Source organism: Canis aureus, chromosome 10, assembly GCF_053574225.1.
Source record: "Canis aureus isolate CA01 chromosome 10, VMU_Caureus_v.1.0, whole genome shotgun sequence".
NCBI classification, from domain to species: domain Eukaryota; kingdom Metazoa; phylum Chordata; class Mammalia; order Carnivora; family Canidae; genus Canis; species Canis aureus.
Genome location: NC_135620.1, coordinates 51,924,782 through 51,941,616, shown reverse-complemented (window position 1 = coordinate 51,941,616; position 16,835 = coordinate 51,924,782). Strand labels below are relative to the sequence as shown.

At 44.8% G+C, this 16,835-nt stretch overlaps 1 protein-coding gene across 1 annotated transcript in view; it reads left to right on the top strand.

The window, feature by feature from the left end:
• The window catches only part of B4GALT1 (beta-1,4-galactosyltransferase 1), a 52,231-nt gene extending 36,204 nt beyond the window's left edge, over nt 1–16,027 (top strand). Inside the window, exons 3-6 of the mRNA XM_077912280.1 lie at nt 7,895–8,082; nt 10,574–10,696; nt 12,907–13,011; nt 13,220–16,027. Coding sequence (XP_077768406.1) covers nt 7,895–8,082; nt 10,574–10,696; nt 12,907–13,011; nt 13,220–13,352 — 549 coding nt within the window. The 3' untranslated portion in view covers nt 13,353–16,027. The remainder of the gene's footprint in view (nt 1–7,894; nt 8,083–10,573; nt 10,697–12,906; nt 13,012–13,219) is intronic.
• Nucleotides 16,028–16,835: the final 808 nt, after the last annotated feature.

Genomic DNA, 16,835 nt, shown 5'->3' with positions numbered 1-16,835 from the left:
TACCTCCTCTTCTGTGCCCTCCACCTCCTAGAGAGAGAGAGAGAGAGAGAGAGAGGAGTGCCGGCCTAACTCCTGCTGTGACTGCTGCCGCCGCTGCCACCACTGCTGCCACCCTGGTAATGTCCACACGCCCCAAATCAAACCCGAGCCTGGGCCCTGGGGTCTCCAGGCAAGGTCATAGTCTTTGTGGGCTCACTTGGAAATACTGAGGTCTCTGGAAGCCAGCCTGTTGTGCAGAGGTCTGGGATACATTGCCTTAAAATTAAGCCACAATTGAGCTCATACTGTATGTGTATATCCTTTTGTGTCTTGTGTTTTTCTTCAATTCTGTGTCATCAGCATCTTCCCATGTTCTCTCATAGCCTTCATAATCTCCACTGTCCACACTCTCCTACTAGTTAAGCATGTGGCTTTACTGTAATGAACTTAGCCATTCCTCAACTAGAAGGCATTTGGGTAAAAAAAAATACTAATAATAAATTTAAAAAATTTAAAAAGAAGGCATGTAGGTAATTCCCACTTTCTCACTGGTGTTGATAATACCGTAATGAACATCTCTGACTTGGAAGCTTATTCAGTGCTTCTTCCACATTTAGAATTGTTTCCCCAGGCTAGATTTTCCAACCCAGACTTAGAGGTGCAGAAGCAGTTTAAACATGTTTATGGTCCTTCATATAAGTGGTCAAATTCCTATTTGAAAGAGAAGACTTTATTTTCTAAAATGTTTTCCTGAAGAAAGTCAGATCTCAGGGCCTTAGGGCCTTAGGGCCTCAGGTCCAAGGAAAGAGAAGCACATACTACTATGGCTCCTGTGGAGCTAGGGTTGAAAAACTCTATTCTCTGTGCTCACCTCACCTAGAATTCCTGCTGGGCTGTTCTATTTGCTCACTTCTCTCTGAAGGCAACTTAGGGCTTCTGACCTGTGTTCTATCCAGCTGGGGTTAAGGATTTGCTCACTCTTACCAGTTACTTTGGCAAACAGAGCCACCAACCCCTCAGCTCTCTGAGCCCTAAGGGCCCCATTTTCTTTACTCTCTGGGTGAAGAGCTGAAATCTCAGATCCAGGTTTTGTTGAGAGCCCTTTCCAAGCTCGAGGCTACCATATTATTATGGTTAAGAGCCGAGGCCCAACTGCTGTGAAATCATGGGTGAGTGGATATTAGCCTTCCACAAACTCAGCATTTGTATAATCCCAGCAATTCTCCAGGGATCACCTCCCAGCCAGTCTGTCTACTACCCCAGCATCCACACGTAGAGCTGTGGGTCAGTCCTGCCATAGGACCGCCCAGCCAGAGTTTTCTCTGCTTTCCTGCCACCCACTCAGCCTAGGCCTTTTCTCTTGGTGACTGATTGGGCACAGAAAAACATGCAAGGGGAGTTTGGGCAAACATTTCCACTGACTGTAGACCTGTTTCCAGATCTGTGGGCTTGAAAGCCTGTGGGTTACTGTGGGTAGTGAGAAGGGTGTGTGTGTGGCTTTGTGATGGGCCAGGGTATGTCTATGGGAGCAAAATTGTCTCTCCCATCACATAGAAATTCTGATTCATTGAGTCTTGGCTTCGGCTTGCTGTTTCCAACCTTATTGTTGCTGTGACTTTTGGTGGAGGGGAGGAGTCAGATACGGTCAGTCCCTAAGTTGTCATGGTTGGGAGAAGTGTCTACTGGTATATTTATACATGGGCCTAACATCCAGGGAAGGCAGGGTGGTTTAACCAATCCTTTAGAGACTGTTAGAACTCGGTCAAGGGAGGCCATGGTCTTCGGCAGCTGGTTATGTGTCTTGCTATTACGAGGAGAAGTCTACTTTCGCCTTAACGACAGTTAGGATTTGCCTAACTGGGGATTTTTTTTTTTTTTAAGATTTTATTTATTTATTCATGAGAGTCAGAGAGAGAGAGAGACAGAGACAGAGACATAGGTAGAGGGAGAAGCAGGCTCCCCACAAGGAGCCCGATGTGGGACTCCATCCGGGATCCCGGGATTATGCCCTGAACAGAAAAGCAGATGCTCGACTGTTGAGCCACCCAGGCGTCCCTTGCCTGGGGATTAGACTAGACTTTGGTACCTTTTCTAAAAGCCCCATGGGGCAGCCCAGGTAGCTCAGTGGTTTAACACTGCCTTCAGCCCAGGGCATGATCCTGGAGACCCGGGATCAAGTTCCACATTGGGCTCCCTGCATGGAGCCTGCTTCTCCCTCTGCCTGTGTCTCTGCGTCTCTCTGTGTCTCTCGTTAATGAATAAATAAAATCTTAAAAAAAAAAAGCCCCATGAAGGCTGCTTGTGTGTACAGTGCACATGCCCAGGGAGCAGGTGAAGCATGAAATGGAAAAGTGGAGCCCTTGCATTAGCCCTTGGAGGAAAGCATTCTCTACCTGCCCGCCATTACTGCCCATCTCTGATGTATCTCCTATGAATCATGCAACAGCTTCCAACTGGATCTCCCTGCCTTCAGTTGTGAGGTGGGGCACAAGTCCCTCCTTGACACATAGAACAATCTTTGTTTATAATCTTCAAGGGCTCCCTATGGCTTAAATAAAGGACAAAGCCTGGGTACTTTAGTAGAGTTTCCAGGCTCCCTGTCCCTGGCATGATTGGGTCCACATTCACCCTCATGTTTTATTCTGGCTTCCCCATTTGTATTTCTAATAGCTCCTTGAATGGTTCTCTCCCCCCTCCCCCACAGCCATTAGAAATGCTGCTTTCTCTTCTAGGAACACTTTTCTCATGCCTCTCTAGTCCCCCAGGATTTGATCAGTGTTTTCACACTCCACATCACCCCATTACAATTCCCCATTTATAACTCAGAACTACTCAGAAGTAGGGCCTATGTGTTTCCTTTTCTGTATCCCTACAGCTAAGCATGAAGTAGACATCCAATAAATGACCAGAATAAGTATATGAGATAGAGGAAGAAATATGACCCTCGGTCCTCTTCTGTGTCTGGAGCTGGCTTTTCTCTTCTTTCTTAACTTTTTTTTTTCTTTCTGATAATCATTTTATTGAGATATAATTATATACCATACAATTCACCTACTTAAAGTACATAATCCAGTGGCTTTTGGTGTATTCAGGAGTTGTGCAGCCATCACCATAATCAATTTTAGAACGTTTTCATTGCACCAAAAATAAACCCTGTATTTCATAGCTACTAAATCGCTTCATTCCTCCTGGCTTTGGGCAGCCACTAATCTACTTTCTCTCTCTATGGATTTGCCTATTCTGGACGTTTCATATAAATGAAATGATACAATCTGTTGTCCTTTGTGACTGACTTCTTTAACCTAACATGATGTTTTCAAGGTTTATCCATGTGATAGCATGTATTAGTACTTCATTCTTTTTTATTGTTGAATACTATTGCATTTTAGGGATATACCACATTTTATTTATCCATTCATTAGTTGACAGACATTTGGATTGTTTTTACTTTTTATCTATTTTGAATAATGCTGTTATGAATGTTGTAGAAAGGTTTTTGTGGGACATAAGATTTCCTTTCTCTTGGATATAGATCCAGGAGTGGAATCACTGGATCATATGCTAAGTCTTTGATTATCCGTCTAAGGAGCTGCCAGACTGTTTTCTTTTTTTTTTTTTTTTTTTGCCAGACTGTTTTCTAAGATGGCTGCATCATTTCACGTTCCCACTGGCAGTGTATGAGGGTTCTGTTTTCAGTGGATATACTACTTGTTTTCTCCTTAGTCTATATGAGGGCTCTAGAGAAAGGTTGTAACAGTCTTACAGAGCTATCTGATGCTTCTTATGACATTTGTTCCTGTCATTCAGATCTGCCAGAAGGGCCCTGGATTTGTTGTGTGAGGTGACTGAGGGCAGCCTCTTCCCCCTTTCTTCTTCCTGAGGAGCTTGGCTTCACACCTGTGCTAATCTCCTTACTACTCCAGGCCAGCATGCCTGGCCATACCTAGGTTTCAGTCCTCTCCGGATTGGCATTGTTGGCTTTGCTTGACTGAGTGATACACCCATTTTTAGGTACAGGCCCAGTCATAAAAGGCTTACAGGTTTTTCTATGAGCTTTGACCGGTGAGACAGTTTCTCTGTCCCAACTGTGGGAATGCCATATTATATTTGTCCTCCTTCCTTCTTTCTTCCTCTCCTTCCCTTCTGTTAAGAGGAGCCAGTTGGGGATCCCTGGGTGGCGCAGCGGTTTGGCGCCTGCCTTTGGCCCAGGGCGCGATCCTGGAGACCCGGGATCGAATCCCACATCGGGCTCCCGGTGCATGGAGCCTGCTTCTCCCTCTGCCTGTGTCTCTGCCTCTCTCTCTCTCTCTGTGACTATCATAAATAAATTAAAAAAAAAAAAAAAAAAAAAAAGGAGCCAGTTGTCCTTAAAGGAGTGGATATATGTAACTCTTGCCTACCAACATAAGATGAAACCTGCACTAAAACGCTCAGCCTTTCAGAGGGACTTCTGCTGTTAGTGCCCCAGTTCCTATTCATGTGTGACTTCCCAACCACATCATACCTCTAAAGGTCTCTCTGACTTTCTTCTGCTGCTATAGAGATTCTAATTTTGTGAGCCTCTTGGGTCTCCCTCCCTGTTTGGGAGCTTTGTATTGCTCAACAAACTTTGCTTTGCTGCCCACCAAAAAAAAAAAAAAAGGTGAGGCACAGGCTAACTCACTTGAACCCTAATCCTTTTTAGAACCCCCCACCACCCACTGTCAGAGAAGCAGGATTTGGAAGGGCTTTTGAAGCTGATTGGGAAAGACACACACAAACACCAGAGAAGGGAAAGTCTCCATGTTGGATTTCTGGGAGACAATTTGAAAGATTTGACTATTCAAGATGGATGGGAAGACCTAATCCTATAATAATGATAGTAGCTGACATTTGTTGCCAGGCAATGTGCAAAGGCCTTTTCATGCATTGTCTGATCTAATAAAACATATCTGTTGTCATCCAAATAACCAGATGAGGAAATGGAGACTTAGAGGTGTGATTTACTCAAAGTCATATAGGTAAGAAGCCAAGAAGCTGTCATTCCTGGGATAAAAATGCATGTGTCTATAATTGGCTTGACTGGACTGTAGTGGTGCTTGATAAATACTTACCTGAGGGAAGGAAGCAGACTCACAGATGCATGTGCCCGTTGAGAAGGGGCAGGAATGAGGGCTGATTGTCTTCCCACCCTCTAGACAGGAATGAACACTTCCAGTTAGTGGTGGGGGTTGGCAGACTTGCCAGGGCCCGCCTTTCTTATCGAGGTTACTCAAGGTGTTATACCATTTCACCCAAAGAAGCTTAGAGTTTTCTAGACTCTTAGGAGAGGAAAGAGAAAATTCGTACTTTCCTTATACCATTCTGCTGGTCTGATGTTTCAAAGGGCCCTAGTAGGGAATTAACAACTGTAAAAATGTACCCTCCTTTCCCCTCTACCAGAGTCATAGAGGTGAGGCCAGGATGAGAGGAGTGACATACAGTGCAGGCTATGCCTACCTAATTCTAACTGTGGATCAGACACTGAAGTGCCTCATTGAGTCGAAGGAGCTGTTATGCCACATGTGGGGGAAGGGTAGAATAGATCAGCTCAAAAAAAAAAAAAAAAAAGAATAGATCAGCTCCTTAGATTTCTCCTCTAGGCTGCCATTGTTCTTGGGGCATGGTGCCAGAGGTATCCATTCATGGTTCCAAATTCCCGGTTTCTGGGAGAGGAAAAATGTTTAGTATAGTCTCAGTCAGATATCTACTTAGCTCAAACGGTGATGGCTAGCAGGCCAGGCCCTGTGGTTTGAGCATGGCCATCAAGAGCTCCCTGCCCCTGTTAGTCGAGAATGTATTAAATGAAGGGAGCTTGGAGTTGGAGTGGCTATCTTCCAGCGTCTACTACACAGGTATGAAAAGGCTATGTTGGGACACCCTTTCACTTGTCAGAAAAGTGTTCGGTGGGGCTGAATTATGTTTGAAACTATTCAGAGGAAGCTAACATTTAGGATCTTCATGGAGTTAGAGGAGCTAGAGGATGAAAAGTACCAGGTGCAGACACCTCTCTCCATTGTCAGGAGGTAAGGGTCTGGGAAGAATGAAAGAAATCTGGGTTGGGATGAAGGTTGTTACAAGATTGTTGAGACGTTTAAAAGCCTGTAAAACACTAGCCCTGCATGTCGTATCTCCCAATGAATTTTAGCAATGTGTTGTAATAATAGCAATTAAAACAACTTTATAGTTTATGTCTGGTTTCTAAACTTTAAACTTCTTTTCACCTCAAGACTTGCAGAGAATTAGGTGAAGGCAGGATTCTGAATGACTCTTCAGTGGTGGGTACAACCAAAGATCACAGTGCATGCTGTTGGGCTCAGCCTTCCCCCTCTCACCATGCTTGATTAGAAAGCTTTGTCATGGGCTGAAGAGAGGAGCTCTCTCTTGTATAAAATGTTTCCTTAATTCATTCACTGTTCTCTTGGCTGCTCTTTCTGACTTCCTGGTACTTGTGTTCATTTCGGTCACCCACCTGAGGTTGGGCATCTGTGGCACCATCCGTATGCTCTATATTCACACAGGCAGCCTTAGCACTAGTTTTCAAATCCTTTCTTGGGGGCCTGGAGAGAGGATATTGGGGATCCCACCTTTGAGAATGTGTAGCCACTGTAGGCCCTTGTGAGATACATTTTTTCCCAAAGTAGAAGGTCCTAGGCCCTGGTCTTGTTGATTCCCAAGAGATATTGGGAGAGAACACTGAATGAGGATTTCAGAGTATTGGGTCCAGCATCAGTTGTGTCACTTTTGTACCTTTGTTTCTTCATGGCATTTTTGGGAGGATTCTGACTGGGGTGAGTACATGTATGGAAGGGTTTATAGACTGCTAAGGGTAAGGATAGCAGTGTTGATACTGTTACTGTCCTTACATGGGGCTGTGAGAATTGGTAAGAGCAGAGAACCATGGTGGTGACCCTGAGAGAGCCTTATGGTTGAAGCTTCCCAGAAGAATTGTCTTCTGCCATTACTTGTTGAAATCCATCCTTTGGTCTACTCATCCATCTATCCGTGTGTCCATACATCCATCCAGCAGTTATTTATTGAGCTCTTATTGTAAGCCACGCAGTGTTCTAGGCACTGAGTGAACAAAAAGTTAAAAATTTCAGCTTTTATTGAGCTTATTTATATTCTAGTGAAGGAACTGAAAATAAGTAAGTAAATAAAATATGAAGTACCTTTGCACCAACAGACTTGGTGCTTCAGGACTCAGTGGTTGGCCTCCAGAAGCAGGTGTCCTCTTCTCTCTCATATACCCTGTTTCTGTCATAGCCTGTATCACAGTGCTTCCTACCCTAAATTGTGAACACAACGAGAGCTAAGATTGATTTGGGTTAATCATATTTCTCTGGTACTTAGTTTAGTGACAGACACCTGGGAAGGCACACAATGTGGTAATCAAACAATAGTCAACCATACCAAAAGAGAAGAAGCGAAAAGTCCAATAGACACCTGTTTCCTGGCTATCTTTATGGTATTAATCTATATGTAGTACATAAATATATGACACATATGTTTAAATGCCTTTTCATGTAACAATACTATCTTGAAAATTATCTTTTAGAGCTTCCTTATTTTTTTAAAACAACTCTATTCCATTATTTGGATGTTCCATAATTTATATAACCATTTCCTTAGCAATGCTTATGTAATTGTTTGCAGTCTTTTGTTATAATGAAAATCCATGGTGAGCAAGTTGTTCATATTTGCAAGTCCTACATGATAATTCTTAGAAGTGGGATTGTTGACATGGGGCATGCCATTTGGTATTGATTTATAAAGTGAGAGCAGAGAAACGAGTGGACTCGTGATCACATGTAGTCCGATAAGTCACCAGTCTTTGTCAGTGTTCTGCTCAGTGGCCTTATGATATCTGATATCACTTCTTTTGTTTCTGCACCAGGCTGGAGAAACCATGTTCAATCGTGCTAAGCTCCTCAATATTGGCTTTCAAGAGGCCTTGAAGGACTATGACTACAACTGCTTTGTGTTCAGTGACGTGGACCTCATTCCAATGAACGACCATAATGCCTACAGGTGTTTTTCACAGCCACGGCACATTTCTGTAGCAATGGATAAGTTTGGATTTAGGTAAGAGATATTTACCAGAATCTGCAGAAAACATGCTCTGCCCCTACATAAGGACTAGGAGATGCAGCTCCTCCAGCCCAGGAGTTTCTCTGTAGGTTCTAGAGGAGAATCCTTCCCCTGAGAACAGGATGCTTTTTAAGCCCAAAGTCAGTTATTGTTTGAGGAGGAAAGTGAAATCCAGGAACACACATACCTCTGCATATCCAGGCAAGAAGAGTGTTTATGTTTGGGATGGCTCTAGCCTTTAAGCTCCAAACAGCTGCCATATTTCCTTGCTTTTTTCTGTCCCCTTCCCCACACAGTTTGGGAAGCAAGTTGGAATCATTTGCCCCCAATAAATTCTTGGATTTGGGTGCCTTAGCAGATATACCTTGGTGCTTTAAGAAAGAACATGATGCACAGGCTTCTGTTTAAACATTGGGACCCAGACTTTTCCATCAAAATGCCCCTAGTGAGGGTGCCAACTGATGCCTGTCCCCCAAGGGCAGTGGGATAATCCAAAGCATATTGTCATAGGTGGAAAATAGCCTTGTACTTCTTTTTTAATCTTAAAAAATAAATCTGTATTTTGTTCCATAATTATCCATGTTTCTATTAATATAGAATTGTTTTAAATCACCTATCAGTTGAGTAAACTGACCTTTCCTTCCCTGTTCTAAGTCAGCGTGAAGTTCCACGAAGCTGCTGTAGGTACTCTATGTGCTATGCATCCCTGGCTTAGGCGGATACCCCAGTGTGGCAGTCCTGTGCCAACCAGCAATCCCTTGGTTTAGATACAGATGCTATTCTTCAGATTCATTTTACTCCCATAATTTCATTCTATCCTCCTTTCCTGGGGGGCTGGGGCCTGAGAGATGAAAACAGGGATGCTAAGGGGCACCTGGCTAGCTCAGTTGGTAGAGCATGTGATTCTTGATGTCGGGTTCCCAAATTCAAGCCTTACATTGGGCATGGAGCCTACTTAATTAAAAGGAAAAGAAAATATGGACGCTGTGAAGTCCTTTCCCCAGACCTGACCCTAAACTCGCTGTCTTAAAGAAGGGAGAATTTGACTATAAATGTCACCCTGCATCTCCCGTCTTTCCTCCCTACCTCTCCTTGTTTGTGTATCTTCTCTTTGAGATACACAGGCTCAAACCCTGTTCCCTCTCTTAGAGCCTGGTGGTGATGACATCATTTTTTGCCATAGCACCATGCTTGTTTTACCCAGCACCAGTCAGGCTTGGGGGGACAGGCTGTTGGTTAGAGAAAACAGCGCAGACAGTGAAACCAAATCTCATCATCTCAGCTGTACTTTCCGATGAGGTCACCAAGAGTCCTTTTTTGTAAAAACACTGATTGTGAGAACATATTGGCCTGGCCACCTGGTTCAAACCCTTCCTTGCTGTCAGGCACAGACTGTAGTATGAGGTATGCCCAAAGGTGGATAACTAGGCACCTAGGTGATGACATATAATTACAGATAGATTACCTTTGACTCATTAAATTGGGCCCCCAGGGTTCTTCGTGGATACTTAACAGTATTGAAAATAATAATTGCACCTTTTTTTGTATGTTCTATATGGTTTGGCTGACTTTCCCCCTCAAAGTCTGAGTTAAAGTTTTCTTTAATTTGTATGATGGGTTTCAGTCTCTTTGGATTCCAGTAAGACCCCTAGTGTGGTTTAGTGCTGTACACAAGGTCATCACAAAACCACAGCCTTTAAAGGACCCATGGGAAAGCCTTTGCATGGCTTCTGGGCATGACTTGAGTCTTTAACATTTCTCATTGTTGCTCCAGCTACATCCTTCAGGAGCCCATGATTCATTACCATTGAAGTAGTAAAATACAAAAAGGTGGAAAGATGAGAGTCCAGATGCCCTAATGCTTGAAAATGTGTCAAAATAGATTCACCATTATACATTTTGCCAAGTTAGGATGTGGTAGAAATTTCCTAGAAAATTTTACTTTAGCAGATTTTCAGAAATGCTATTTCAACTATTTGGGTCAGTATTCAAAGTATACCTGTGGAAGAATGAAAGTTAGACTGGTAGATGGGCTGAGGGTGGGAAGGGAGGGCATAACAGAGTGGGCATAGGGAGACTTTACCACAGTCTCAGTTTCCTGGACCTCCTGGATAAGATTTTCCATGCAGGAGCAGGACACATGGAAAGCAGATTCCTGAACGGGGCACAAGAAGTGGGTTTATGCTCTTGTCACTGACTAATTTTCCAGGTAACCACAGAAACAACACAGTATTCTTAGAGCAAGATTATACTCTTTGATATCTGTGTCTTCTCTAAGATAATCTGAGTCTGATATAAAAACAGAACAAAGAAAACCCTCATAAATCCCCAATTAAAAAGTCCCAGAAAATAAAAATAACTTTAGAAGTGTTTATGCTTTAAAAAAAAAAAAAGTGTTTATGCTTTGAGCAGGCTTTATTTTGAAAAGTCAAAACTTAACTAATCACTGGTCTTCTTTGTGTATGTGTGTGTGTGTTTCCCCCAGCCTACCTTATGTTCAGTATTTTGGAGGTGTCTCTGCTCTCAGTAAAGAACAGTTTCTCACCATCAATGGATTTCCTAATAATTATTGGGGCTGGGGAGGTGAAGATGATGACATTTATAACAGGTAATGGTCACAATTTAGATCTCTCTCTTCCCTGTCTCCCTTCACTTCCAGTTTTTCAATCAGTAGCAGGTTATTCTGCAAGGATTGACCCTTCAGTGGATATAGTCCCCACTTGGCCCATATTCTTAGATGCACCCCGCTGTCAGTGCTCTAGGTGCTGAAGAATGTCTTCAGGAAGATTAGCTTCTGTGATTTTTGCATTAGTCTTGGAACATGCAAAATGAGAACCAAGTGAAGAATTGAGTTTACTTTGATTTATAACACATGCTGTTTTGTCCTGAAGAAGTAAACATGTGTCCTTTGTAAAAATTCGGCATTTCTTTGTGGTCGCGCTTGATTATGAAACAAGTTTCTTTGGGCAGGATCCTAAGTTCCTTTACAGAATCTTTGTGTTCTTTGTTTATTTTGGAACATTTTTAACATACACAAAAGAGGACTGAGTAGCATAATGAACTTCTGTGGATCCACCCAGCCCCAACAACCATCTCTCCACTGCCAGCCCTGCCCCATCCATACCCCGGGGCTCCCTGTAAGCTGGTAAGCCTTTATCATATGGATTGTCATGGCAGATAGTTAAAAAAAAAATTCCAATGGCATTTGAAACTGCACTCTGCCCAGTTCTCCCTGGCCATGAGGACTTTAGCTCTGTCAGCCACAGATATCTGCACCTTCTCCCTCTGGGAGCTAGCCTGAGCTTATCAGTGAGCTTGATATCAGAATATACCCTAGCATCTTCCTGAATTGGAGTACATTGAATTTTTTTAAAAGATTTTATTTATTCATGAGAGACACAGAGAGAGAGGCAGAGATATAGGCAGAGGGAGGAGCAGGCTCCCCATGGGGAGCCTAATGAGGGACTCGATCCAGGACCCCAGGATGATGCACTGTGCCGAAGGCAGACACTCAACCACTAAGCAACCCAGGTTCCCTCGAGTACACTAATTTGATCAGTTCACAGAAGGTGTCTGTCAGAGCAGCACCCATGTCAGCTTAATGTGAGAACCTATCATACGACCCAAGTCTTTACTATCAGCCTGGAAGAAAACCTGAGTTTGAGTGTGTGCAAATTGATTTACAGGCATCTCCAGCATGCAGAGTGCTGTGTCATACAGGCCCCAGTGGGGAAAATGCTGAAGCCCAGGATAGGGGGTCCAGACAGAAACAAACTTGCTTCCACAGTGCCACCTGGGCAAGCGGCAAGCACTGGGCCTTTGGGATGGTGCTCAGGGCTGATGTGACCTGAGCGGTTAAGAAGGTTAATGGGAGGGAGCACTGAAGGTGGAGAGACTAGAAGGATGAGTGATTTGTGGAGCAGCTTTCTTGAAAGATAACGGACTTCACTCTTACACTCTGACTTGCCATGTGCCAGGCACTAGTTCAGCCCTGGGGGAGATGAGGCCAGAAACCTTCAAGTATATCCACAACCAGCCAGTCCTGCCTCTTAACTGACTTGTATTTCTGCTGTCAAGGCTTTGGTTTTGGTCCTCATTCCTTTCCCGCAGACCTCCACAGAATCTTCCATCCTGTTCTGGCTGCCTCTAGTCTTGTTCTCTGCTCTTCATTCTTATAATGATTATCAGAGAGTCTTCCTTTTGGCCAAAAACCTTTGGGGAACGGTGTATGATATCCCTTTCAGACACTGGCACTGATCATTGGGAGGCTAAAAGCTCTGAGAAGGCCTCCATGGTTGAGCCTTCCCCCCTTCTTTCCAGCCTCATCTCTGGCCACTTCTTACTCCAGACCCTTTCCACCAGTCCCCGGAAGTTTGTGTTCCCCGAGGGCCCTGTGTTTGCTCTCTCTTCCTCTGCCTAAGCTGTCCTGGCTGCCTGAAATCCTCTAGCACACACTCCTTCATCTTCACAGCTGGCTCAGCCTAGTCTTGCTCAGGGAGAGTGAGTGGCTTCTCTTTCTGTGCTCAGCAGCCCTACCTCCCCTTTTCACCTCCATCTGGACACTGATGGTCCTATGTTCTAAGTTTGTGCTATACGATCTATGAGGGCAGACACCCCCAGTGCCTGGCACAGAACAGTCACCAACACCAACTGCAGAACCAGTGTGAGTTTTAACCAGTACCACAGTGGGTTGGGGTATGGGCTGAGTGAGAATAGTAAACAAGATGGTGGATGGGGTACAAGTCTTATAGCTGGGGCTTTTGGACCCCAGCCTCATGGCAGCTCTACAGTGATGACTTGTCTTTTTACTCCTTGCAGATTAGTTTTTAAAGGTATGTCTGTATCTCGCCCGAATGCTATGGTTGGCAAGTGTCGGATGATCCGCCACTCAAGAGACAAGAAAAATGAACCCAATCCTCAGAGGTATGTTCTGTGTTCATTTACATTCCTTCTTTCCCCTTTCAAATGGGGTAGGCTACAGGATTGAGGCTCTGGAGAGGGCTCCATGCCTTGACGAAAAGGGAGGGTTCTCTCCATGGGAACGGTAGATTGAGTTGGTGGGCATGTGATGAAAGATGTTTAATTAAGATTTCTGTTTTGACACCAACCTTTTACCTATTTTTCTTTGTAGGTTTGACCGAATTGCACATACCAAGGAGACAATGCTCTCTGATGGTTTGAACACTCTCACTTACAAGGTCTTGGACAAAGAGCGAAACCCATTGTATACCAAAATCACAGTGGACATCGGGACACCGAGCTAGCATTTTGGTACACTAGTAAGAGACCTGAAAATGGCCAGGGACCTTTGCTGTGCGTCTCTGCCAATCTGCTGGGCTGGTCCCTTTCATTCTTAACAATCAGAGTGATAGGCCTCCTTCATTCATCATTCTGAAGCCTTCCCAGATGACCAGGACAAGTGGGATATTTTGCCCCAAACTTGGCTCAGCATGTGACTTCTTAACTCTACAAGGTGTTTGTAAATGTAGAAACCATCAGCCTTTGGGGGACTCTCGGCATGTTCACAGTGTCACCCCAAAGAATCAGTACACAGCCCCAACTTTGATGACTTTGGGACTCATTCCCAGTGACAAACTGCTAATTAGTTGTGAAATAGGTAAGAATTTCGCTTTAAATTGTGGTATTCTTATTACTTTATGAAAGAATGGAGAGTGCTGCTGAAATTGAATTGGTGTGATGTTTTTTGTTTGCATATTTTAACAGAAAAATACTATCTCAACTATTCTCATTTTACCCCTCCCCCACCTTCTTTTAGTGGTATGCAATTACTATAATCACTGTGTGTGTGTGTGTGTGTGTGTGTGTGTGTGTCTTTTCTTAGCAAAAGGATTTTAAAACTTGAGCCTTGGACCTTTTGCCCTGCTTATGTGTGAATTCCAAGGCAACATTAGTCATCAGAGCAAAAGCCTTGGGTGTTCTCACATTCAGTGGCCTTTCTCCAGATTGTCTGATTTCTGAATGTAAAGACTTTTTTAAAAAGCAGTTTGTAGTATTTTAAAGAAAGAACAAATCAGGTTCTAATTATGATTTAGCTTGATTCTGTGTTGATCCAGATTTGCATAGCTATTTAGTGTTAAATCATGGCAATTTATTTTTCTGAGCATGCTATATAAACTTGAATTTCCTATGTATTTTTATTGTGGTGTTTTAAATGTAGGGAGGGACTGAGCATTTTTTAGGGGGAAAAATATTGTATGCTGTACTGGCCATGAGCAGACCTCTGATTTAGTTGGCAGGCCAGATTTTGTGAAGAACAAAATCACCTTTGGGCCCTTTGAGGGCAAGACCTCCCTGGCCAGAGTTATCTTGCTAGACCTCTGGGGGAGGCAGAAGCTTAGGCCTGTGAAGCAGAGCTCCCCACCCCCCTCCCCAGGTGGGAGGGGGCCCTAGGCTGTGGAGTTGTAAATGACAGCCATCAGGTTGTTTGTGTCCATTAGTCTGGGGATGGGGAGGAAAGCTCTGTTACGGCCCCTGTGGAGTCAGGGGGCCACCTCCTTTGCTGTGCTGGCCACACTTCCTGGCCTACCTTGCAGGACCCATTCTCCTTCCTCCCAATTTCTTGTTCCTTTGCCTCTTGCCCGTTCCCTAAACCTTGCCTGTGGGACTCAGGGTCAAACAGACTATTCATTCTCCAGCATGAATGTGCCTTTTAATTAGAGATCTAGAAAGAAGTTCAGCTGAACCTTCCCACGCTCCCCGACAACCATTCATGGTGCCTGAAGCCTCCCATTACCCCTCAGGTTTTTCGCCGGTGCTCCCAGTCCAGGGAGGCTGATCCACTGGGGTGACTTCTCCAAACCCATCTCTGCTGGGAGAGGGTTAGCCTCCCCGGGGTGAGATGCACAAGGCAGTTGCTACCACTGGGTGCTCCTGCATTTCAGCCGTCTGATCCCAGGGCTGACCCTTCAGCTGGTGGCAGCCCAGAGCCCCCGCCCTTAGTGTGGAGGTTGAGCTAGCGCCCAGCCCCAATCTTACCTGTGCCTTTATTGCTTTGAGCATCTTGAGATGCTAACGTGGTTCTTTTCCAGAAGCCTTTGTGTTGGTTAAAAATTCTTTTCCACTGCAGGAGCAGCTGGGCTATGCAAAGAGTATTCCTTCTGTCAGTTCCCCCCATTCCCTAAAAGAGATGTCAGTGGAACCAGGAATGACCGCACTGAGAGGGAGTGTAGGGAAATGCAAAGAATGAAGGCCTCTTTCTGTCCCCAGATCCTGACTTTTCCGAAGTGCCTTAAGAGAAAATAGACAAATACCCTGGGTGGTAATTTCTTTGTTACTTACTTTACTCTTAAAGAAAATTCTGACGTTCTGTTTTACTGGTGCACTTTCCTTTACGTTCCATTGGAATAGTCAAGTATGTGGTTCATTCTCAGAACCAAGGGAAATCCTGCTTTCACCTGTTACCTATTTGCTGACCTTCTGGTGCTCTCGGAGGGGGGCCCACTTGGGTCTAAGGTTAGGCCCTGATGCTTGCCTGGTTCTTAAGTTGCAGGTGTCTTGTTTCCTCCCTGAGAAATTCAGGGCTGAGGGTTCAGGGAGCATTTCCTTTGCCTGGAAGTTGTCACCGTGATGTTGTTGTGTGCTGTGTCTTTCTCTGTTTCTGTCCATCCCATTGCTGGTGACCCTGTAAAAGTGGCCTTTGGGAAAGATTAAAAGGAAATGCTGGTGCTGGCTCTCAGTCCAGGCAGGTCTCTGCCCACCTCAGGGCTGGGTGTGGGGGTGCCCCCACTCAGCCAGGAGGGGGCAGCTTTCCTGTCCTAGGGACCTGTTGTGTATTTTGATCTCCTGTGTATGCAAATGTATGAATTTACCATTGTAAGTGGGGTGAGGGGAAGGTGTCTGACCTTGGTGTTCAAAACAACTGTATTTTTGTCTTTAAAATCCAATAATATAACGTGAATAAATGACCTTATCTTTGTAACCTCAGGTGGTTTGTTTTCTGATTTAAGGGGTTTGGGCTTTCCCAGGGCTGGAGGGAAGTGACTGGGATTGCCTACTGGGAGGATGAGAAGAAACTAGAGGTCTGCCATCTGCGCCTGCCCCATCATTGCGGGCTGGGCGGGGCGGGGGGGGGGTGCTCACTCATCCATGCTCCAAACACCTCCCTGGAATCAGCTGTTTCTGAGGCTTAAAAGAGATGATGTGTCTAAAATAATGCCTGGCACCTCACAGGTGCTTACTACGTAGTAGCTAGTGCCACTTCAAGATAAAATTTTCCCTAGTGATTCTCTGGCCACATTCTGCTTTATTCAACAAATGCCAAGATAGTTCTGAGCTCGGGCTCCGAGCCATTTGCACAAGGTGTTCACAGTGTAACTAAATGGTATTCTACAAAATAAGATTTCCTGGCAGCCCTGGGAAGTTTATGGAGGTGTTCTGTGGGGTCTAGTTGTGACTCGAGGTTCTGAGACTGTATCTCCCCCAGTGCCTCCTCCTTCTCACTGCCCCCAGGATCGGGCACCAGCAGCCTCCTAGATGATGGCTTGGTTGACTTGGCATCTGGAGGAAACCAGTGGGCAAGAGAGTTCACCCTCACTGTCTGGGCTGACGGAGCTGTGAACATGGAACCAACTGGGGAAACATGAACAGGAAAGGCAGTGCTTTATAGTGCCCACAGTGCCATTCAGCTGTCCCCACCCATCCTTGTGACTGCTAGAAGGACCCCTAGGGCTTCAGACCTGGACAGAGGTGGCCCAGGGCTCAGGTCTGACCTTTGAACAGGAGACTCT